At 37.0% G+C, this 26,454-nt stretch overlaps 1 protein-coding gene across 2 annotated transcripts in view; it reads right to left on the reverse strand.

Annotated features, from left to right (window-relative positions):
* PCCA (propionyl-CoA carboxylase subunit alpha) overlaps positions 1-26,454 on the reverse strand; it is a 446,596-nt gene that overhangs the window by 226,134 nt on the left and 194,008 nt on the right. For both annotated transcript variants that reach the window (XM_066380610.1, XM_066380609.1), the window contains exons 9-12: positions 22,402-22,480; positions 12,091-12,193; positions 5,974-6,068; positions 768-918 (exon numbers count right to left, since the gene is read on the reverse strand). In XM_066380610.1, coding sequence (XP_066236707.1) covers positions 768-918; positions 5,974-6,068; positions 12,091-12,193; positions 22,402-22,480 — 428 coding nt within the window. The remainder of the gene's footprint in view (positions 1-767; positions 919-5,973; positions 6,069-12,090; positions 12,194-22,401; positions 22,481-26,454) is intronic.

Here is a 26,454-nt window from a genome sequence, read left to right on the forward strand (position 1 = left end):
AGGAAGAGCTGAGAAGGGGAGGAAAGAAGCAGGATCAAAGTGCTGACATTTTCGTACTTCTAGACTCAGTTTATGCTTACATGGATTTTTGCTTTATAATAATTTGTTCAACTATATGTTTATAATCTATGTACCTTTCTCTATGTGTGTTCATATTTTACAATGTAAATAAAAGAAAAAGGAAAGTGGAAAGAAAATCAAGCCACCAGTTAAGTTATAGCACCAATGCCTAACCGAGACCTTTACGGGAGTTAGGACGAATGTCACTAAAGTCAACAGTTGCAGGGGCAGCCAGTTAGTTTTTCAACTTTGTAACTGGCAGAGATGGCTATTCTGGTAGCCAGATTGATGCTCTAGTTTGAGTCATTCCTGGAATCTCACTCTAGGGACCCTTCCTTCCTTAACCCCTTCCAAAGATTTGAAAGCGCTTAATCCTTTCTATTGATCATAGCTAGAGTAGTTTCTCTAAACAGTACATGCACCCTAACAAATGGGGTTCACCAAGAGAGGTTCAAGGAAAAAATAAAGTAGAATTTCCTGTATGAAGTATTAACAGTCATGAAGCAGGAGGACTAGATTCCGACCATCAAATTAACTTGACACTTATCTGCCATTGCTAACAGATGTCTTAGCAAAGCATAAAAACTAAGTCGTTATTTAACATTTAATGAAGTTGATTTTTAACTTTATGAAATACAAAAAGGGGTAGGTAAGGAAGGGTAAAGTATAGAGGTACAGAGAGGAATAAAAATCTGAGTGTTTGTTACCTGGAGTCTCGTATTCATTTCTAAGAAATAAAAATTCTTCTTGGAGTCCACAAGGAATTCTACAGTTCCGGCAGAAGAATACTTCACCGCTTTGGCAAGAGCGACAGCTTGTTCTCCCATTGCTCTTCGAGTCTCAGAATCCAGGAAAATGCTGTAAGTATAGAAGGAGTAGTGCATTTTGAACAAAAATCAAGTTATCTTTTGTGTGCATTATATAAAACTGTTCTTAAAGTTTACTCAGATATGATCATCTGTATCAATTTAATATTTCATATTATATGCTCTACATATACTTACATGCTTTTGTGTTAAAAACATTTAAATAAATCAACTTCAGATTTTTATAAAACACCTGTACTTTCCACATTATATTACAGCTTTAATTAATTTAGAAAATAGACTACTTCAGCTCAGCAGTTTTCAATTAGTAAAAAAAAAAATTAACATTTTATTTACCGATTTTTAGGGAAAGGAGAGAAAGAGAGAAAGGTGGAGGTTGGGGAGAAGAGAAGAGCAGGAAACATCAACTCCTAGCTGCTTCTCACATGTGCCTTGACTAGCCAAACCCAGTACCTTGAACCAGCAACCTCAGCATTCCAGGTCAATGTTTTATTCACTGCACCACTATAGGTCAGGCTCAATTAGTAAAATTTAACAACACATATATTCAGAATCACTTCAAGCTAAAAATGGGAGAAAAATACATTCTTGGAAATTAAGATATACAATTGAACCATGTTATTCATGAACCCCATATCTACAAATTTGCCTATTTGCTAAAATTTATTTGTAACCTTACAATTAATGCTTGCAGCAATTTTATGGTCACTCATACACAAGCTCTGAACAGAAAAAATATTGAGACTCCCAATATACGTATTCCCAGCTTAGATCAAACAAGGCAACACTCTGCCTTCTTGTTTTAACTCTCAGAAAAACAACTGGCCCTGGCCGGTTGGCTCAGCGGTAGAGCGTCGGCCTAGCGTGCGGAGGACCCGGGTTCGATTCCCGGCCAGGGCACATAGGAGAAGCGCCCATTTGCTTCTCCACCCCTCCGCCGCGCTTCCCTCTCTGTCTCTCTCTTCCCCTCCCGCAGCCGAGGCTCCATTGGAGCAAAGATAGCCCGGGCGCTGGGGATGGCTCTGTGGCCTCTGCCTCAGGCGCTAGAGTGGCTCTGGTCGCAATATGGCGACGCCCAGGATGGGCAGAGCATCGCCCCCTGGTGGGCAGAGCGTCGCCCCTGGTGGGCATGCCGGGTGGATCCCGGTCGGGCGCATGAGGGAGTCTGTCTGACTGTCTCTCCCTGTTTCCAGCTTCAGAAAAATGGAAAAATAAATAAATAAATAAATAAAATAAATAAAAAAAAAAAAAGAAAAACAACTGTCCTTTTCACAGTTTACTTAGTGCCATATTCTCATTTTTGTGGAGGGGGGGGGGGGGTTTAGGATGATTTCAGTGTTTAAAACGCCCCCTGAGTATGTGCAGTCTAGTGCTCCTAAACCCAAGAAGGCTATGATGTGCTTTGTGGAGGAAACATGTATGACAAGAGCTTCCTTCAGGCATGTGTTACAGAGCTGGGGGCTAGGACTGTGAGTTCAGGGTTAATGAGTCCACAGTATAGATTAGAAACAGGAGGGGAGAGGGGGTGGAGAGTAGAGGTGGTAGAGATGGTGATGGAGGGAAACTTGACATTGGGTAGGAAACACATAATGCAATATGCAGATGATATATCACAGAATTGTATACCCCCCAAAATGTATGATTTTATTAACCAATGACACCCCAATAAATTTAATAAAAATTTTAAAAAGCAATATATATCACATAAGGTGTCTTTAAACAGAAAAATATATAAAACAAGGCCATGTATAAATCAGTCGGTGAAAAAGTCCTAACTATAAACTTGGAGGAGCTAACCCTTTTTTTCTCCTAGGTACAATGCTTCAGTATTTACTGATTCAGTGTTTACAGTTACTTTACGGAACATAACTACCACAGATAACAAGATCTGACAGTGTATCTAATAAATCCTCAAAACTCTTGTTTCGCAATATCAAAATCACATTCCAGCAGGAAAGTAAAGCTGAAATGTTTTCAATAAACACTGAAAAGAATATTATTGGATAATTCTTGCATTTTCACAGGTCTTGCTTCTATGCAACATAAGCTCTGAGAAAAAAAACACTGACTAGTTTTCTCTTTTTGAATTAAAACTGTTCTCCACTTGCCTTAAAGTGGTGAGCACACAATACTATATATAGATGATATATATAATTGTATACCTGAAACCTACATAATTTCATTAACCCATGTCACCCCAATAAATTCAATAAAAAAGGAAAACAAAATTTAACTGTTCTCAAATGAGTAAAAATAAGATGACATTTTATAAAGTTTTCATTATGGAATAGTATAATTTATTTACATGTACCTGTTTCTCAAATGTAATAATAGCCACTCTTGTTTTATCTATGCTACATGTCCACTTTTCTACTGAGTCAAACCATTTATTTTTAACAAATTGCAAATTAGGTATTACCTCATCTATAAAGATTTCCATATCTGTTTCTACGAGATAAGTATTTTTTGTAATAAAATCACACTTCAAAAATTAATGAAAACTCCTTAGTAGTATTTAATATCTGCTTAATCTTCAAATTTTTCTGATTAATCTCATCAATATCTTTTTACAGCCAATTTCTTTGGATCAAGATCAAAATAAGGTCCAGCTACTGCATTGATTAGTTTTTACATCTTTAAGATTCTCTTACCTATTACAATGCCCCACTTTTTTTTGCCAAGATCTGGTCATTCTCCTGTCTCATTCTTCACATTCTGGTTTCAACTACATGCAACCCCACACTGTCTTTTAACATTCATATTATATTCCTATTTCTTAAAAACTGCTGGTTAGATGTAGAGCCTTGAACAGTCAGGTGGGATCAGCCGGGGGGAGGAGGCAAGACTACTTCACAAGTGGGCAGTGTGTTTCCTATTTTTTTACTTTTGGTGTGTTAGGATTAATCACTGGATTTAGGCAATATGAATCTTATTTGCCTATTATAAATAGATTCTGCATTAACCTAACAGATAGAGGTATAGATAAATTGCAATAATAACTGCTGACAAAATTAATACAACCAAAAGAAAGAAATCCAACTAAAGATGAGTATCATAGCATTTAAAGAATCTCAAGTGCAGCTGAGTAAAACATTTTGTCCCGTCTGGTCCTGTCTTTTTGATACCCAGAGCTATTACCAAATTCATCACTACACTCAAAGCACAGTGGTAAGTTCTCACTGTAGGAAATGAAAACTATAAATTCCAGACATGTTAATATTTAACAGTACAAAAATATATATCAAGTCACTATTAACAATCAGTTCTAATTTTTTTTTATTCTTACTGCTTTAAATTTTCTTTTTTTTCTCTCTAAATAGATTAGATGTTCATCTGAAAATCCTGAGAGAAAACAAAAATCATGATTCAAAGTTTCAAGTCTGTGAAAGATTTTTATCCACATAAGACTTCAGTGAGTTTTGAATAAAAAGAGAAAGTTAATTATATTGGAAGTAATATGACAGAAATGATTAAATTGCAAAAAAAAAAGTAGCAGAGACTACTGTCACTCTACCAGCACCTACTGTCAAATTCTTCCACATGACTAGAATTTTAGCTAAGCACATGGATATTTAAGGAAGAAATATATTTCCCAGCCTCCCTAGCAAAGCGCCTAACTTCAGAACACTGTCAAGAAATCAACACAGGCAGGTTCTAGGAATCTTCCTAGAGACACAGTAAAGCATTCCTTTTGCCTTTTCTCCTTCCTTCCTTTTTACATTCTGGTCCTGGGCCATCAGCTAGGGACCACATTCAAAGTAGCTGCAGTGAACTGTCCTTCACAGCACAGTGGCTGGTTTTTAAGTGTGGTGTCTCAAGTGTCATGAAGTAGAAGCTGAAAGTTTCACAGGCCTCGGCACAGGCTCACTTTTTTTCTTTCTTCTTTTCTGAAGCTGGAAACCGGGAGAGACAGTCAGACAGACTCCCGCATGCGCCCGACCGGGATCCACCCAGCACGCCCACCAGGGGGCGATGCTCTGCCCCTCCGGGGCGTCGCTCTGTTGCGACCAGAGCCACTCCAGCGCCTGGGGCAGAGGCCAAGGAGCCATCCCCAGCGCCCAGGCCATCTTTGCTCCAATGGAGCCTCGCTGCGGGAGGGGGAGAGAGACAGAGAGGAAGGGGAGGGGGAAGGGTGGAGAGGCAGATGGACGCCTCTCCTGTGTGCCCTGGCCGGAAATCGAACCCGGGACTTCTGCACGCCAGGCTGACGCTCTACCACTAAGCCAACCGGCCAGGGCCAGGCTCACTTTTATATAGTTTATTGGTCAAGTAGTCACAACACAGAAGCAAGGGGAGGGAACAACCCCTCAATGAGAGAAGTAGCAAAGGATTTGGGGACCATATTTTAAAACAATACACCATACCATATTTTAACAACTAAGATAATTAAAGTGGAATTTGATTTTTACCATCAGTCTATGATTAAAAATTCACTCATATTCACATCTACTCTTTGTGAAGCTATACACTCATTACATCAAGGCACACTGGTGCGGCTGATAAAAGCCACTTTTGGCTAACTATAGTCCTTGAGCCTGCTACTAAAAATAGCAATGCACATTCAACGAGGGATTTTTAAGAAGAGAAAACCAAAGGATATACAAACACCAATCAAGCATCAAATTAAAAATAGAGTTTGATGAAAGGAACTTCAAACACCTGAAAGGTGGCCTGGAGAAGTACCCAAAGTCACTTTGATAAACCAAGGAACGATGCCCAGAAGTCTTTTCATGGTGGGATATATTCAGAAAATTCAGGATCAACTCTAGAAAACTGTCATCAATAGGAGAGCATAAAAGGCATGTATCCATCCCATAAATTGCACATGCCCAGAAATACCCACAGGGTCTATACTACCCAGAAGCCTGTGGGTGTCACAGCTGGTTATCCATAAAACCCCAAATTCTTTTTCAAGTATTCTCTCACTTTCATGCACTGAAGTACTGAGAAAGATCAAGTGACAAATTCTTAATTAGAAAAATACACTTTTACCATGACTATTAAAACAAGTTTAGCCAATAAAATAGAAAAGAAATATATAAAAGCAGACTAGGATAAATTTTCATTCATCAGGAGCGATTCTTACCTTGGTGCTTCCTCCACCACTTTCTGATTCCTGCGCTGAATCGAGCACTCTCTTTCATTGAGCCACAGAGCATTTCCATGCTTATCACCTAAGACCTGAAAGAGCAATGCTGTTTGAGAAACTATACAGCGATGCCCATTGAGCATGTGTCAGTTCACATTTTCTTCATGCAACACCCTTGGTTTTTAATATTCAAACCTCATAGGACATATTCATTCCTCTTTTGGTCAATGTTAATAGAGGAAAACTTTATAACCACAAAACTCAAAACTTTTTTATCAAAAAGACTTGAGATAAAAATTCTCACGCTGGCCCTGGCAAGATTGCTCAGTGGGTAGAGCGTCATCCCAGCACACTGAAGTCACAGGCTCAATCGCTGGTCAGGGCACATACAAGCAGTGGTGGGATTCTGCCTGTTTGCACCAATTTGGCAGAATCAATACCTAATATTTTGTTGAGTTCGGAGAACCAGTTGTTAAAATGCACTTATAATCAAGTTTCTCTCTAAGGTGGGTATCTGGGCAGCCAGCCAATGTGGAAATCACAAATTTACATTCCTTACTCTTTTTTAAAGTTCATCTGTGCAACAGCGTATTCTAAGTGCCCGCAGTAATGTTCATTCCATCCATTTGTGAAAAAAATTGCAAGAGAAATGATATGGAAATGTCTTAAATAACAGTTTTATTGTTTTTTGTCCAGCATTACTTAATATTTTTTCATTAATATTTTAAAACCCTTTCTTATAAAAATCTAGTTTTATGTACTTCTATTATTCTTCTTATTTAAGTATTAAATGCATAAAATAATAAACTACCTTTTGGTATATCGCTTCTTTATACTTAAAATCATCATTAGGTCAGAGAACCAATTGTTAAATTTCTTGAATCCCACCACTGCATACAAGAAGTAATCAATACAAGTGAACAGCTAAGTGGAACAACTAAATGAGATAAGTTAATGCTTCTTTTTCCCTCTTCCCCTTCTCTTTTCCTCCCTCTTTTTTCTTCTTTCTCCTTCTCCTTCTCCTTCCTATTCATCCTCCTCATCCTCCTCCTTCTCTTCTTCTTCTTCTTCTTCTTCTTCTTCTTCTTCTCCTTCTTTTCTCTCTCTCTCTCTCTCTCTCTCTCTCAAATCAATGTAAAAATATGTTTTTAACTCTCATGTTATATTCTGAATACACTGGGTAAAATATCAGTATCAATCGTACAAATTTCGTAAAGGACACTGAGTGTCAAAATAAAGGGGTTATATGGCCCTGGCTGGTTGGCCCAGCAGTAGAGCACTGGCCCAGCATGTGGAAGTCTCGGGTTAGATTCCCAGTCAGCGCACATAGAAGTGACCATCTGCTTCTCCACTCCTCTTCCTTTTCTTTCTCTCTATCTCTCTCTTCCCCTCCCACAGCCATAGCTCAGCTGGAGCAGGTTGGCCCCAGGTGCTAAGGATGGCTCCACAGCCTCACCTCAGGCACTAAAATAGCTCAGTTGCCAAGCAATGGAGCAACAGCCCCAGATGGGCAGAGCATAGCCCCATAGGGGGTTTGCCAGATGGATCCCAGTCTGGGCGCATGCAGGTGTCTGCCTCTCTGCCTCCCCACCTCTAATCCTCTTACTTAATAAAAATAAATAAATAAATTAGTTTAATTAAATAAAGGGGATATACTAAATGCTTATGGTACTTAGAAGAGCCATGAGTATTATTACAAACATCTGTTGTTAACATTATTAAAAATCTGTTGATAAGGAAATGCTCTTTTATTTACATCCAATATGCAGTCTGTTACTTATATATGGATGTTTTTATCATGCTTAATTTTGGTATAGGAAACTAATATAAGGTATGGGGTTAACATATAACATATTATGATTTTTCCCAATTGTAATAATAATAGGAAATAAGCTGGGGTTGCCACATAAAATAATAGGACACCCAGGGGAATTTGAGTTTCATTGTTTGAAACAATGAAATAATAATAAAATTGAAAAAATAATGAAACAATGAAAAAATAATAAAATGTGCCCAAATATGGTACAAGACATACTTATTTTTAAAATATAACTATTCATCGAAATTCAAATTTAACATGTATCTTAGCAGCTAAATCTGACAACCCTAAAAAACAGACTTTTTGTTAATGTTTTTGCATAGAATGTTTGATTTTCAGGAATGGGTTAAACTCTTTTAATTTAAGACTAAGGAATAAATGCTTATTACTGAATGCATATATTAAGAGAAGTAAAAGCTGTTCTAAAAACCAAAAAACTAGGCATTAATTTTAGTTCTAAACAGCTATGCAACCTCCCTGGGTAAGTCATTCTGTTTCCTGATGCATTATAAATAGTAGTTAATACAATCTTAACATTTTATATGGATTCTGAAAAAAATTAAAAATAAAAAAGGATCATTGTTACAACAGATACAGTAAACTATAAAATAAATAATTATACATGACTGTCAAGTTAATTTTTAGGAATAAAAATTAACCTACCTAATCCTCAAGAATGATTTCAAACAAAGAAAACACAGTAATAAAATGCCAAGAAGCTGGAATTTTACTTCTATGACTCTTAAAGATGGCTACATTAAGTACATCCAAAATCATTTTAAATCATTGTAACTCTCAACCTCCTTTTTTAAAAAAAAAGTATCTTATTTTAGACAAGAGTCTGGCTCTGCCTCCCCCCTTCTCACTAGGAAAAAAAAGAAAGAAAGAAAGAAAATATTTATAAAAGTATCAAAAGTTATCAAATATCTAGGAATAAATCTAATGAAAGATAAACTAAACCTCTATACTCAAAACTATAAAACAGTGCTGATGAAAATTAAAGGAGAGCTAAATAAATGAAGAGATCTTCTAGTTCACAAATTAGAAAACTGCATATTGTTAAGATGTCAATTCTGCCAGAAAAAAACACTTTCAATTCCATACTATCCAAATGCCATCAGGTATGTATTGATTAGCAGGGCATAGGGGGAGGAGAGGTTGACTGACAAATAAATCTAAAATTTACTTGTAAATCCAAAGTACCTAAAGAGAGCCAAAATTATCTGAAGAAAACCAAAAAATTTAGAGCATTTATGGTACCAGATTTTTAGACTTAGTATGAAACCAAAATAAGACAGTGACCAAATGAAACTTAATTTACAACAGAGTCACCACAATAAATGACGCTGAAGAAACTGGATATCAGGATGAGAGAAATAATTTACTTTGACCCCATCTCACACCAAACTCCCCCCCCCAAGTATAATGATAATTATTCATGGAAAGTAATAGACCTAAATGTCAAACCTAAAACAATAAAGTTCCTAACTTGTGTACACAGAGTAAACTTAAACTGGTCTTCAATAAAATTAAGAACATCTACTTCTCAAAAGACATTATAAATAAAGTGAGTAGGCAAGCTGTGGATGGGAAAAGACATACACAATACATGTATCTGGCAAAGGACTCAAACAAAATAAATGCATAGTTCCATCCACTCAGTAATTTTTTAAAAATCTAATTTGAAATGAGGAAAGGAAAAGGATGAGACTTGAACAGTCACCTCACAAAGTAATATGTCCACCTGGTCAATAACAAAAACTGCTCAGTATCAACCATCAGCAGGAAATGCATATTAAAACAAAGAGATACTGTTACAAGTCTGCCAAAATGGCTAACCACTGAAAAAATTGAGACTACCAAGCGTTGCAAAGTTTGGCAGCAATGAAAGCTTTCATCGATTGCTGGTGGAGTATACATTAAGACAACCACAGTGTCCAGTAGAACTAAGCATAACCTTATCATGTAATCCAACAATAGCTCTCCTCAGTATATCTGAAAGCATGAATATGTCCATAGAAAGATCTAGCATTTTATTCATAATATCAAAAAACTGGAAATAAGCGGTGATACACCAACAGGAAAATAGATAAATTACAGGTTATTCAAATAATAGAACAGCACAAAAAAAATTTTTTAAAGTATACAATAAATGATAACATAGCCTCATGGAAGAAGCTCAAAATTGATGACGTGTAAAAGCAGGCAGGCACAAACAAGTATATACTGCTTAATTATATTTACATAAAGTTTAAGAACAAAAATAATCTATGGTATTAGATGTCAGACTAGCAGTGATTGGTGATCAAGGAGAGGACTGACTGAAGAGGGTGTAAGGAAATCTTTTGATGTAAAGAAACGTTTCATATATGGATCTGGATGGTTGTTACACATATATATGTGCATATAAAAATGATTACTGAACTGTACACTCAGGATTTGTGAACTTCATTATACATATATAAATATAATATCTCAGGTTAGAATATCTAAAAAGCACAACAAAACAAAAACAAAATATACTAGCCCCAGAAAAACATACATCATGTATAATGTTTTTAAAATACAAACTGTTTATATATGTTTGCAAAATTTTTCTCACTCTGGAAAATTTGAGGATCTCTACATAATTTCTAATATGATATTGAATCAATTTGTTATGTATCAATTCCTGGCCATAATGTGCAATATTAGCACAGAGGCATTTCTGACAGAAAAATAAAAACTTCAGCAAACTTGTCTTTTTTTTCTTGAATTTTTTATTTCAAAAACCTTATTTTGTTTTGCTGAAATCACAACTCCACAACCATTTTATTCATTCACTCATTCATTCATTCATTTATCTATTTATTCCTTCCTTCCCTTCCAAGTGAGAGGAGGGGAGACAGAAAGATAGACTCCTGCATGCATCCCGACTGGGATCCATCTAGAGACCCCCATCGGGGCCGATGCTCTGCCCATCTGGGGCCATGCTTGCAACCGAGCTAGTTTTAGCACCTGAGACAGAGGCTCCACAGAGCCATCCTTAGCACCTGGGGCAATGTGCTAGAACCAATCAAGCCATGGCCGTGGGTGGGGAAGAGAGAGACTAAGAGAAAGGGGGGGGGGGGAGAAGGGGGTTAAGAAGCAGATGGTCACCTCTCATTAGTGCTCTAACTGGGAATTGAACCAAGGACATGCACATACCAGGCTGACACTGCACCACTGAGGCAACTGGCCAGGACTCCCACAACCATTTTAACAGTTGCAGAATAGAAAAAATGATTTCTTCATCTCTATTCAATCAGCTCCTAGCAGAATGCCTGTCGGTGTGAACCAAACAGACACCTGATCAACTGACATGGTACAAGAGTCCAGGTCAGGCACTTAAAAAAAAAAAAAGTTCTAAAAAGCCTCACTTCTGGTGGCACAGCGGATAAAGCGCTGACCTGGAATGTTGAGGTCACCAGTCAAAACCCTGGGCTTGCCCAGTCAAGGCACATACAACAAGAAACTACTATGAGTCGATGCTTCCCGCTCCACCCCACCCCTTTATATCTCTCTCTCTGCTCTCTAAAATTAATAAATAAAAATTTTAAAGCTTTGGCCAGATGGCTCAGTGGTAGAGCATCGGCTGGGCATGTGGATGTCCTGGGTTTGATTCCCGATCAGAGCACACAGGAGAAGTGACCATCTGCTTCTCCACCCATCCCCTACCCTCCCCTCCCTGCCCCCACCCGCAGCCATAGCTCAACTGGTTCAAACGCTTTGGCTCCATGGAGCCTCCACATCAGACACTAAAAAGAGCTAGATTGCGAGCATGGACCCAGATGGGCAGAGCATCAGCCCCAGACGGAGTTGCCAGGTGGATCCCAGTCGGAGCACATGAGGGAGTCTGTCTATCTCCCCTTTTCTCACTTGGAAAAAAAGAAAATAAATAATTTAAATAAAATCTTAAAAAAAAAGTTTTTTAAAGAATAATAAAAGAATTAAAATGCCCTAAAATGGCCCAGTCTCAGAAGACTGAGTGAGTGTCTAAGTGGAATATATTAGCCCATCCAGACATCTAGGCCTGCTTCCTTTAGGAGCTAGGCTTTTATATCATTGCCCAGCCTGACATTCTGGCCCCTTGACAAAAGCACACCAGATTCCAAAGGTGGGTTACAACTTATGTACAATCTCTATTTTGTACTTATTCCAACATAGCAGAACAATTCATAATCACTCTAAATAGAAGAAAAGATATGTCTCCAACAGAAATAAATGATATAATTTTAAAGTCATTATAATTAGAAAATATCTTAAAATGTACCAACCTGAATTTCTATATGTCGAGGATTATCAATAAATTTTTCTATTAATAGTCTATCATCACCAAAACTAGAAGCAGCTTCTTGAGATGAAAATCTAAAACCATCCCTGTTAAGGAAAATAGAAGAACAATCAAACAAACAAAATAAATACAGTCTTTAATAGAAAAGAAAAATAAGTAAATATTTATTTTGGCTTACTTCTGAACAAAGCAGAGAAAAACTCACTGAATGTACAACCAACTAACTACAATTCTCCTGCTTACTAGCTCTGTAACCTTGTGTGAGTGACTTAACTTTCGTTATCCTAGATTTTTATATCTAAGCAGATACTAACTCTTATTTCTCCAACTGTTAAAAGTGAAATTTTAATAAACTACAACAATTATATAAAGTTCCATTTCTTCAACCCTGATATACCTTAAGTCCACTATTAAAAAAATATAAAAGTAAGAGGATGGACCCAAAATTGTAAATGACTGGCCAATTGCATAGTTGGGGCAGAACTAGAGCAAATAAGATCTTCTTGAACATTTCTTATATTTTAAATATACCTTTAAGTGTAACTGCCTCCCACACAACCATATAGAGCATTATAATCCTACTGTCTTTAAAATTGTTCAAAATTAATAATTAAACAAGTACAATTTTTAAAATAAAAATATGTATTTCATTATTGCTTTTTACATTTCATTCCCAAACTACAACTTAAATCATTATTAGTAAAACATGCTTAATAAATTCAGATACTATGAAATTGGCTTACTTGGTCAGCCCACTAAAAAACTTAAGCTTCCCTAACATGGTGGTTCAGTGGATAAAGTGTCAACCTCGCATGCTGATGTCATCAGTTAAAAATCCTGGGCTTGACCAGTCAAGGCACATGTGAGAAGCAACTACTATGAGTTGATGCTTCCCTCTCCCACCTTTCCCCACCACCTCTCTCTCTCTCTCTCTCTCTCTCTCTCTCTCAAATCAACAAATAAAATCTTTAAAAATAAAATAAAATAAATAAAAAGTAATAATGAAAAACTCAAGCTTGCTTATCTAAAACTAATTGAGTACATTATTTTCCATTAATTGGTATATTCAAAATACAAAGTTGAATTCCTTTTACATGTAATTAAGTTTCTTAATCTTTAGAATAACTACCTGTATTTAAACGTACTGTATTGAAACTTTTCCATTCTTTTCATTTGTTGACGCTTCCACCAACAATATTAGAAATAACTATTGTATTTATTTTTTTGATTGAAAATTCAGATTTCAAGTAAACACTAACTAGAAGATAAATTTCACAATTCAAAACTCCTGCTTCTCAGAGTTCGCTGGGAAAAGAGGTCAGGTTTTCTTAGTCCTTCATTATTTCCTTGACTTAGGGGAATAGGACTCAGGTGCTTGTAAACCAGTGGTTTTCAACCTTTATACACTTGGGGACCAGTGACCTAGCCAGCCGAAAACAGAAACACGCAACAAATAAAGTTTTATTTTACCACGCATAACAGTGCAACACAGTACAAGCTGGTCCTTGATTTCTGAACTCTACGTGTACAATGCACTGAATACTACATAAGTTTCTCTGAATGCTTTTTGTCTACTGTGCATGACTTGTGAGTGCTCAACACAGTGCAGAAGGTTGTTTGAATGAGCCCTACAAGTCCCAGAAATATCTAAGACCATGATGGAGAACCTATGACACACGTGTCAGCACTGACACGCATAGCCATTTTTGATGAAACGTGGCTGCAGGCAGCCACATACCAGAGAAGTATGGGGCCGCATGAGGAGAAGGACGTTTCATCCTCAGCTCCTGCACAGCCAGGTGCAGTAGCTGAAGATAAAACATTTGCTGTAGTGTAGACACTCTGTGCCGGAGGTCTGTAGGCCAAAACAATAGAACTCCGGCCCAGAGCGTCTAGATCTGGGACTTCCAGTTAAGCCGCTAGGGGATCTTTGACCTCACTTCCCGCCAGCGGAGCAGGGAGCAGCGGAATGCTGTGGGGGATGCATCTCTGGGGGCCCTGTGATCGCCATTACCAGCAACCACATAACCACAGCAATCATCATCCAATCTACTGTTCTGGGGTGTCATGGATTTCTAACTGACCATCATTACTGAGATAAGTGAGGGGAGGCTGGGAGAGGTGAGGGCCTGTGCTATGGGTGCCGTTTCCCGCCATTAGAAATAGTGGCAGCCATCTTAATTCACATAAGATGCAACTTGCAGAATTTCAAGACAGCATCTGGGCTCACGTGTTTGTCGACTTGAGGTCAAAGCTTGAGAATCTAGAAAGGTGCCACTTGGAGAATCAAGAGGAGTGCCACTACGAACAGGAAATTTGGAGTGCCTGGAACCAATTACCAGACACTTTTAGCACCCTGAAAACTATAGCAATGGCTTTACTCACAATTTTTCCCTTTATGTACTTTTGTGAGACCTTATTTTCAGTGTTAAATAATATCAAAACCAACAAAAAAAAAAACAGATTGACAGATGAAGTTAGTAGCACTTGCTTGGGCTTGAAGTGTACAAAATACCAACCTTCAACTGAAGATTTAGCCAATGAAATTCAGCAACAAAAAAGTCACTAGTAGGCAGGTTAGTTAAGGAATTCCCCCTCCCCCTCACTTATCTTAGTTCACGGCACCCCACACAAGTTAAATAGTATCAAGACCAACAAAAGGAATCGACTGACAGATGAACAAAGAAGTCACTAAGCAGGTAAATTAAATAATTAGTTTTTGGTTTATTAAATACAGTTATATATTACAATTATACATTTTTGTTATTTAAACTATAAATATCGTGAAATTATGGGTTTTTTTCTCAAAGTGACACACCACGCGAGTTATGCTCAGTTTTTTGGTGAATTTTGACACAGCAAGCTCAAAGGATTGTCCATCACTGATCTAAGACAACCTCAATAGTATTTTCATTGATGATACAAGCTGATAAGTGGTAATTACCCTGAGCATAAGCGAATTCAACCAAGATCACTAGGCCTATAATCTTCATACAATATCAGGGTGGTTAACTCTCATAAACTAGCATGAAATTTCAGGCTAGTCTATGGACCATCGGTTGAAAACTCTACTGTAAACCTCAAAGAAACTAAAGCACAATGAATCGCTGTTTTCAATACCATGTAACCAACATGATTCTCACAGAGAAAAATCAAAGCACTTGACAGTTCCTCTCTGCTGTGATGACTGACAAGCTTTCCTTTTGCATTTAACTAAAGAACACCAAAAGTTAAAAAAGCAAGTCACTTAAGAAATTTAAGTATCAAATTGGAAAGCATCACCATCATATTTTGGAGCACATGGAAAATTGTATTAAGAACATCATTTGTTAAATGAAGTTATATATTCATTTAATAAATATTTACTAATGACAAACCTAAGAGCCTGATAAATATTTTGATGATTGGAATAAAAAAATTAAATCAAGAACTGCCTTCTTAATGCCTAAAGTTTAATAAGGTATTCCAAAATGTAGACATGATCAATTTATCATTCACGCCATATGTTTCATTTAAATTTGAATAGGGAAAAGAAAGTTAATTATTATGAAAAGAATGAGTCCACTTTCAATAAAATCTCTCTAATAAAAATAAGAAAAAAAACACTATTGTTTTATTTATTTATTTATTTATTTATTTATTTTTTTACACAGATACAGAGAGTGAGTCAGAGAGGGATAGACAGAGACAGACAGACAGGAACAGAGAGAGATGAGAAGCATTAATCATTAGTTTTTCATTGCGCATTGCAACACCTTAGCTGTTCATTGATTGCTTTCTCATATGTGCCTTGACCGCGGGCCTTCAGCAGACCGAGTAACCCCTTGTTGGACCCAGCGACCTTGGGTTCAAGCTGGTAGGCTTTTGCTCGAACCAGATGAGCCCGCGCTCAAGCTGGCGACCTCGGGGTCTCGAACCTGGGTCCTCGGCATCCCAGTCCAACGCTCTATCCACTGTGCCACTGCCTGGTCAGGCAAAAAACACTATTCTTTTAAAAATCTTTCACATATTCTAAAGATTCAAAAAGAAGTCATAAATGCAACTTTCCTAAACAAAAACTTACAAAAAATGTTACAAATGGTAGACATTTTTTGAATGAAATAATAAAGCAATTAACAGCCACTAGGGTTTTCCTTCTGAAAAATGCTAAAATTTTTTTGAAAGATGCAACACCAATTTCTTCCTCAAAGGTGAGGGGAGAGGAGTTGGAAGAGAAAGTAGGTACAGTCAGCATGATATTAAGAGTTAGTGACTATACAAGATACATATTTTTTTGTATGGACTGGTCTCTCAAATTTTGCATAGTTTTAATTTTTCCAAATTAACAGAGGATATAGAGCAACTTTTTAAAAATTAAGAGTATGTATCATTAAACCAAATAGTGTTACACTTTTGTTAATCTCAACAGTTTCAGAGATGATTTATTTACCAAATTTAAGAGAATAATATTTTAAGTAAAAAATTATTTGTGTACATTTATTAACTAGAGTATATTTTAAATCAATATGCCATTTCCTGGCCAAGAAAGCGTTAAATTATTTACCAAATGATGCCTAATATATGAATGAATATAGTGATTTCTGAAAATAGTGAATTCTCAATTAAAATCCATAGGTCAACAGCAGCACAGCAAATCTCATTGCCAAGAAACTGAAAAGTAATCTTCACCATAAAAAAATATGTTACTTACAGCAGTCCTAGAGAAATGACTGATAAGAAATTTGAGATCCAGCCTGACCATGCGGTGGCGCAGTGGATAGAACGTCAGACTGTGATGCAGAGGACCCAGGTTCAAGACCCTGAGGTTGCCAGCTTGAGTGTGGGCTCATCTGGCTTGAGCAAAAAAGCTCACCAGCTTGGACCCAAGGTCTCTGGCTCGAGCAAGAGGTTACTTGGTCTGCTGAAGGCCCATGGTCAAGGCACACATGAAAAAGCAATCAATGACCAACTAAGGTATCGCAATGAAAAACTGATGATTGATGCTTCACATCTCTCTCCGTTCCTGTCTGTCTTTCCCTGTCTATCCCTCTCTCTGACTGTCTCTCTGTCTCTGTAAAAAAAAAAAAAAAAAAAAAGAAATCTGAGATCCAATGAAGTATAACAAAAAGTGCTAAGGCTTTCAGTGCAATTGCTAAATAAGTGCCATACACACAAAAAGGGATAACAAGGAGAAAAAATATTCAAGTTCATAAAATTCTTCTTATGAAACTATGAAATTGTATTTAATATCTTTATTATATCATTCTTTCCTATACTTCTGTATAGGCACAGATCGTCTTTTCCAAAGATGGTCACATTGATATCTTCCCTTCCATGTGCTCTTCTAAGAATTTTGCCACTCCCTCATGACTAAGTGGAGTCTAATTCCCCTCTTCCTGAATTTGGGCAGTAATATTGTTGAAGGAAGCCCAAGTGACTCGCGACAATGGGTTAACAGTGAAAGAGCTTTCACTTGGATTTGAAACAACTGCCCTTAGACCCCTGGGGTTCCCTATATCAAAAGTCCAAAGCCACCTCACTATGAGGAAGCCCAGACCACTCATGGAGAAGTCTATTGGGCACACACGAGTTATAAATAAAGTACAGGAGGTAGCTTTAACATCCAAACCTCAAAAGACAAATAAAATGGGTTATGTGGTAAAAGATGCAACTAAACTTGCTTCCTTCCCTTATGCTTGCTTCCACCCACACACAGGAACCAGCCAGCCTGACTTCAAACGTTTCACGTTAACCAATGCTCTGTAATGCAAAGGTAAGTCCCCACTATCAAAAGAAATCAAGCCAGATAGTTTCAGAGGCTAAGAACCAGACCATTCTTCAATTAAGCACTTTCAATTTTGAAGATTAAAGCCCTCACTCTGGCCTTAACCTCTCAGTCTTTCCCAAGAGATTTTCAAGTAAAGCAGTATTGCAGCAAATGCATTTAATGCATATAAATCAACACTAAGACCAAAGAGGAAGAGTAAAAAAATAAGAGAAACAGTAACTGCAAGTAATCCTTGAGTACTCTCATCCTCTATATCAAATAACTCAGCAAATCCCATTGCTTCCTCTTTGAGAATTAAACTTTTCTTATCACCGCCACCATTACATTGATGAAAGCCACCATCACCATTTTTCTTGCATGGATTATTGCAGCAGCCTCCCAATTGGTTTCCCTGATTTCAGAGTTCATGATCCTACTATCTGTTACATTTATTTCAAAATAGGAACCAGAGTAATCCTCTTAAAACCTAAGTAACAAAATCTTGATAACTGGTTAATTTGGATGATACATATAAGGTAATTATACTCTTCTATTTTTTTAATTCAGTGAGAGGAAGGGAGGCAGAGAGATAGACTGCCACCTGTGCCCTGACTGGGATACACCCAGCAAGTCCACTAGGAGGTGATGCTCTGCCCATCAGGGGCATTGTTCCATTGCTTAGCAACCAAGCTCATCTTAGCACCTGAGGCAGAGGCCATGGAGCCATCCTTAGTTCCCAGGGTTAACTGGCTCCAATTGAGCCATGGCTGCAGGAGGGGAAGCAAGAGAGAGAGAGATAGAGAAGCAAGAGGGGGAGGGATGGAGAAGTAGATGAGCACTTCTGTGTGCTTTGACCGGGAATCAAACCTGGGACACCGACACATCGGGCTGATGCTCTATCACTGAGCCAACCGGCCAGGTCCTAAAATATTTTATAATTAAAAAATGTAAATAATATCAGGTATTTGTTGAAAGTCCACGATTGTGACTTCTCTACTCAAAACCCACCAATGCTCCCCATCATCTCAGTAAGAATGGCCTACAAGGACCTACATAATTTGTCCCCATACCACCTACCTCCTTATACTCCTCCCTCCCTTTACAATGTGGCCACCTTGTTTTTCCTGAGTCTTTCAAGACATGTTTCTTTGTCAAGGCCTCTCCACTTGCTGGGTCCTTCCCTCCTTGCTAGAAAGTGCCTTTTCAGTGGGGACAATCCTGACAACTTGTTTAGAATGGAAATTCCTTTCAACCTTCCCCATGTCTCTCTCTTTCATCCTTTATTTTTTTTATATCCCTTATTACCTTCCACAATAATACATGATTTATTTGGATTCTGTTCATTGTTTGTACCTTTCTACCAAGACAGGCTTTCTGAACCTTGTTTATGCCATGATCCCCTTTGCAGAATCACATAGCATATGAACTTTCTGTCAAAATAAGGCATAAGCTCCATTGGAGCAAGGATGGCCTGGGAGCTGGGGATGACTCCATGGCCTCTGCCCCAGGCGCTAGAGTGGCTATGGTCGCAACAGAGCGACGGCCCGGAGGGGCAGAGCATCGCCCCCTGGTGGGTGTGCCGGGTGGATCCTGGTCAGGCGCATGCGGGAGTCTGTCTGACTGCCTCCCCGTTTCCAGCTTCAGAAAAATACAAAAAAAAAAAAATAATAAGGCTTAAAGTTATTTAAAATGCATAAAAGAAAATGTACAGACTTGTATATAAAATACAGTGTGTCCGTAAAGTCATGGTGCACTTTTGACTGGTCACAGGAAAGCAACAAAAGACGATAGAAATATGAAATCTGCACCAAATAAAAGGAAAACTCTCCCAGTTTCACACCTATTCAGTGCAGTTCGATGTGGGCTCGCACACAGATTTTTTAGGGCTCTTTAGGTAGCTATTCCGTATAGCCTCTACAGACTCATCACTGACTGATGGTCTACCAGAACGGGGTTTCTCCACCAAACTGCCGGTTTCCTTCAACTGCTTATCCCACCGAGTAATGTTATTCCTATGTGGTGGCGCTTCGTTATAAATGCGCCGATATTCACATTGCACTTTGGTCACGGATTCGAATTTAGCGAGCCACAGAACACACTGAACTTTCCTCTGTACCATCCACATCTCAACTGGCATGGCCGTGGGCTGCTCCCCTGTATACACGGTGTTATGTCATCATCTGCGCATGCGCACATGCTGCCACATCATCCTACAGAAACTGGGAGGGTTTTCCTTTTATTTGGTGCAGATTTCACATTTCTGTTGTCTTTTGTTGCTTTCCTGTGACCGGTCAAAAGTGCACCATGATTTTATGGACACACTGTATATTAAAATATAGATATCAAAATAGTTTTTAAAAAACAAACTTGGGGCCCTGGCCAGTTGGCTTAGTAAATAGAGCACTGGCCCAGCATGCAGGCATCCCAGGTTAGATCCCCAGTCAGGGCACACATGAGAAGTGACCATCTGCTTGTTTACCCTTCCCTCTCCCACTTTCCTCCTTCTTCCCCTCTCACAAGCCAGTGGCTCTTTAAGTCTGAGCATGCCAGCCTCGGGCACAGAGGATGGTTGATTTCAGCATCGGCCCCAGACAGGGGCTGCTGGTGGATCCTGGTCGGGGTACATGCAGGAGTCTGTCTCTCTATCTCCCATCCTCTCACTTAAAATACAACTGGGGTATAATACATATATATGGTACTTTATTTGTTTATAAGCTTCAATATGTCTAATAATCACTAAAACCTAGACATATCTACAACTATAATGTGAAAATACTGTCTGAGATTTACTAAATAGTGAAAAGTTCTACAGACACTACTATTATAGTTTGTTGCCCATATTGGAGGAAACACTAAATTGCAGTTAGATGATAATTAGAGAAATATGTACTTTTTTTTGCCTCATGCTGATATATGAATGGCCCCCAAATTCTATGGGTCTGTGAATTCAAAGGTAAGAACTCCTGATCTAGTATATAAACTTTACAGAGGAACAAATTATTATGTCTGTTTTGGTTCACTGCTGTATTCCTGGAACATTATTAAAATAGTACCTTCCTGTCACACAATAGGTGTGACAATATCGCCATCCATATAATGAGTGCATTCTTGCTGGGTAAGCTTTAGATGAGAGAGGAGAATCTGCTGTTACCTCAGTTAGCATCTGGTACTAGCGACACTGAGAGTGACACTGAGGTTTAAAGACCTGTATTTGTCAGATATCACTCCACAACACAAGCTAATTACTTCCTGACAGTCAACCAAAGAAACGATAGTATTCTGCGACAAATCTCTCTTAGCATTAAAATCATCTGTCTAAGTCTGCAATGTGGTGTCTTCTCATAAAAATTTAAAGAGTAATATGTTGCCTCTAGGAGAATTTTATCTTATTTGTTCACTTTAGAACCTAATTTCTGAATTAGGGTTGTACTGAATAACTTTCATACCAACTACTCCAGATTTCTACCTTTAAGAGATTTGGGGAAGTGGAAAGTAAAGAAAAAGGAAAAGGAAAAGAAAAGGAGAAAGCAGAATTAACCCCTTGGAAGACCAAATTACTCTTAGGTAAAGAAAGGGCAGAAAAGGTAACATTACCAATAATCATTCAGTAACAATAAATGACATAAATCTCTTTTACTGCCAAACCTGAAAATACAAAAGAATCCAAAACTGGCCTGACCTGTGGTGGCACAGTGAGTGGATAAAGTATCAACGTGGAACACTGAGATGGCCAGTTTGAAACCCTGGGCTTGCCTGGTCAAGGCATATATGACAAGCAGTCAATGAACGATTAAAATGAAGCAACTATGAGATACTTCTTGATCCTTAACCCCTCTCTCTCTCCTTCCCCTGTAAAATCAATAAATAAAAATCTTCACCAAAGAAAGAATACAATTTTAAAGAGTCCCCTAAAACCTACTCATACAAAGCACTTTTTAAAAAAATTACTTTCTAATCACCATATCATCAATTCATTAGTTTGTAAATTTTTGTTTTAAAAGTTTCTTTGAATTTCTGAAACTACTAATAAAAAATGTTCGAAATATATGAGTGCATTGCAAAAAGGACATCATAATTTCAAATTCAAAAGGAAATATTCTTTACACTATAAAAGTATCACAGTAAGTAGTTCACTACTTTCACAGACAAGGAAACGAAAGCAAGTGTATGCTGAGTAATAAATGAAACTATGACTGCTTTTAAATATATGGCTTAAATCCTGACTGCATTCAGAATCACACAGCCAAATGTTGATAATTTTTTCTTAGAAAATAGAATTATAGCTGTAATTTTTAAAAATATACTGTAAAAACAAAGACAATCCTTCGTTAATGTTTAAGAATATAAAAACCTTATAACAGGATAATCATTATCAAAATATAAATAAAGATGTTTCTGTATAATTTCCATTTTTTCCACATAAAATAGCAAAAATTAGATGGTGATTGTAATTATTCCATTATATTTTTGTTATCTGTTTACTGACAGTTTAATAAAACTCTAGTACCTGCAATTTTTGTCAAAAGTCCATTTTGGACAGCATCTCACCTGGTCTCTTCATCATCCCAAGCGATCCGCATGCCTTTCCCACCACCACCTGCTGAGGCCTTGATCATGACAGGGTAGCCTACCAGCAGGGAAGAGTTAGACAGAAGTTCAGACTTTGATCATTTAAATGCATGAGCATGACAAGTGACCACATGTTCAATAACGCAGAAGACAGTAACTAATTTATTTAAAAGTTTCTCTTTTTTTTAGAGTCAGGAAAATAACACCAGTGTAATGATTTGCATATATTTTTAAAATGAGAGTGTGTTCATGTAAAAAAAAAAAAAAAGACCATCTATCAATAAATATAATATTTTCTTTCTCCAGTAATAAAATTAAAAGCTAAGAAAACATAAATAAGTTATTTGACAATAAATTCCAAAAATGGGAATAAATACAGCATTAATCAACCAAAGATATAGAAAGCAACTTATATAGTTTTAAGGAAACACGCACACATATACACATACATACACTCTTATGATTCTCCCAAACTGCTGTCTGCATGCATAACAAACTCATTTAAAAAGTAATGATTTCATGCTCGCTTCGGCAGCACATATACTAAAAAGTAATGATTTATAGGTATTTTTATCTGAAAAGTCACAGGATACCCCTGTAGTTTTTACCAGCAAGAAATAACATGGTGGTTTGGGTTTAACTCAAGCCCTGCCTATTATATTATGGGCTGGAGCAAAAGTTCCATGGCTTACTGACATCAGTGGAGAAGCTATTGCCCTAATTTCATTCATTCAACAGGAAATGCCTAGACCACTGAGAATTATGAAAATACAACATAAAACCCAAAACAAAAGATATTTCCAGATATAGTTTTATAAGAGAAAATAAAAATCATAAAATTATTGTTAGTTAACAGGATCTAATATTTTGGCTAGTTACTACAAAGTAAAATTTTTGACAGCATGAGTCATCTGTAACTATTTATCAACAAAAACTATAAAGTCTTGTTTAGAGGTTTTCTGAAAAACAAGGTGGAGAGATTTATGGCTGAGACCACTTGTTTATGATTGTTTCTGAAAAAAGAAGAGGTCAGTAGTAAGCCTTAAGTCCTTAACAGGACTCTTCCTGGCCTGTGATGCTCTAAGAGCACTGAGCTTTAGCTAGAGGCTCTTAGAGGAAAAGGAAGGAGAGAGCCAAAGATCACACACCTCTGACCTCTAAACCACCAACCAGCACCCTTCACTTCAACTTACTTAAAAAGGCACTTGCTTCCTAAGTGTTTCATAATTAATTTAATTTTTTAAATTCTGATGTTGGTTATGTTTGTGTGAGAGAGATTTATGTGGGGTAGCTTTTAAACAAACTATAGAAAAGATTCCTGAAAGTATAGTCTTTGTGGGGTAGCATTTTAAAAGCAATGCTAAGTGCAGTGAGAAGAAGAAAGATTAACATACTTTTTTCACATTGGGAGCTTTATAATCTAGGGAGAGGGAAAGTACCCGAATAATTCTATTACTAGTAATTCAGAAGAGAAAAGAATTATAGGAAGGTAAGAGAGAATGAATTAGGAAAAGCAGATTTTTAAAAAGGCCATTTCTATGAGATTAGAAGAATGAGCAGGATTTGAACATTTTAGGCAGGAATAGCAGAAACAAAACAGAAATGGGGAAAGCATGAGACAAGTTTAAGAAGCGAAACAATCAGCTGAAGTACAGACTAGAGAGTATGTACAATAATAGAGGAAAAGAGAACTGAAAACATAAACTGGGTAACACTTTCCCTAAGAAAGCTCAAAAAAAAAAAAAAAAGAAAAAGAAAAAAAAGCCTAAAAGATATTAATCTGCACATCAATTAATTTACCTATCAAAAAATAAACCTTAATATCTTTTAAATAAAAATAACAAAATCCAAACACACTATACAATATGCACAATGTCTACAATCCAATCAAAAACTGAGACATATAAAAGACAAAATGTGATCCACGTCAGAGGGAAAAGAGTCCACAGAAACAAACTCAGAAATAAAGAACCCTAAAAACGGCTATTAAAAATACTATTACAAATTATAGATATTACAAATACTATAAATATAAAAAAGGATTTAAAGGAAAAATAATCATGATGAGGAGAGAAGTAGAAAATATTTTTTAAAACTTTAAATGGCCTGACAGGGCAGTGGTACAATGGATAGAGTGTCAGCCTGGGACGCAAAGGACCCAGGTTCAAAGCCCCAAGGTCGCCAGCTTGAGTGTGGGGCCACTGGCTTGAGTATGGGATCATAGACATGACCCCATGGTCACTGCCTTAAGCCCAAAGGTTGCCAGCTTAAAGCCTAAGGTCACTGGTTTGAGCAGGGGGTTGCTAGCTCAGTTGGAGCCCCCTGGTGAAAACACATATGAGAAAGCAATCAGTGAATAGCTAAGGTGCTACAACAAGGAGTTGATGCTTCTCATCTCCCTTCCTGTTTGCCTGTCCCTCTCTTTCTCTCTCTCTCTCTCTCTCTCTCTCTCTCTCTCAAAAAAATAATTAAAAAAAAAACACTTTAAATGAAATTTCTAGGTATAAAAATAAAATGACTGAAAGGAAAAATATCAATAATGTATAAAAAGAACTATATACACCATGACCAAGTGAGGTATATTTCAATTGTTCAACATTCAAAAACCAATTAATGTGGTCTATCACTAAAGAAAAAAAGAATAACCATATAAGCATAATGGATGCAGAAAAAGCATTTGAGAAAAATCTAACACCCAGTGAGTTCAGCAAACTAAAAGGAAACCTCTTAGACTTCATATAAAACATCTATAAGAAACCTATGGCTAACTTTGTACTTAATGGTGAGAACCTAGATGCCTTTCCCTTAAAATCAGGAACAAGGTAAGGATGTCCTCTCTTACTACTCCTACAGGTCCTAGCTTAAGCATTAAGACAAGAGAAAGGTAAGCAAACAGGGAATAAAGAAATAAAACTCATTAGCAGGTAATATAATTGCCTATGGAATAAAATCTCAAATAATCAATAACTAATATCTAAAACAAAACTACTAGAACAAAAATGTAATTATAGCAAGGTTGCAGATTACAAAAGTTGATTCCATTCCTATGTATCATCAATGAAAATTTGGAATTTGAGACTAAAAACATAATATTGTTTACATCAGCACCAAAAATATAGAACACTTAGGCATAAATCTAATAAAATATGTATATGTTTAGTATCTACATGAAGAAAACTGTGAAACTCTGATGAATAAAATTAAGGAAAATCTAAATAAATAGAAATATTACAGTGCATGAAAAGATTCAATATTGTTAAGATATCAATTTTTCCCAACTCGACCTATAGATTCAATGTAACCCTAATTAAAAACCCAGTGAGTTATTTATGGACATCAAGAAACTGATTTTAACATCTTAGAGAAAAGCAAATGAACCGGAACAGCCAGTTAAATATGAAATGAGAATAACAAATTCAAAACACTAATATTCCCCAACTTCAGAACTTATTACAAAGCTACAGTAATCAAGTCAGCATGATATTGGTAAAAAACAAATTAATTAATGGAATTAGAATAGAGAGCCCAGAAATAGACACACACATATTGACTAATCTTTGACAAAGGAGCAAAAGCAATTCAACGAAGAAAAAAAGTCTCTTCAACAAATGGTGCTAGAGGAACTAGATATGCATATGTAAAAAAAAAAAGAATCTAGACACAGTTGTCACATCTTTCACAAACGTTAGCTCAAAGTGGATCATAGGCCTAAATATGCAATACAAGATAATAGACTTCTTAGAAGATAAATAGAAAAATCTAGGCGACCTTGGGTTTGGCAATGAACTTTTACATAAACACTAAAGCGCAACCCATGAAAGAAAAACATTGATCAATATTGGCTCATTAATCTTAACAAATGTACCACACTAATTCAAGATGTTAATAATTGGGAAACTTTGTAGAGGGCTAGCATTGGGGGTGTCTATGGAACTCTGTGTACCATCTGTTTAATTATTCTGCAAATCTAAAACTTTGTTTAAAAAAAATCAAGTCTACTTATCATTTAAAGGAGGGAACAAACATTTGAAA

This window comes from Saccopteryx leptura, chromosome 4 (assembly GCF_036850995.1).
Source record: "Saccopteryx leptura isolate mSacLep1 chromosome 4, mSacLep1_pri_phased_curated, whole genome shotgun sequence".
In the NCBI taxonomy this organism is placed as follows: Eukaryota; Metazoa; Chordata; class Mammalia; order Chiroptera; family Emballonuridae; genus Saccopteryx; species Saccopteryx leptura.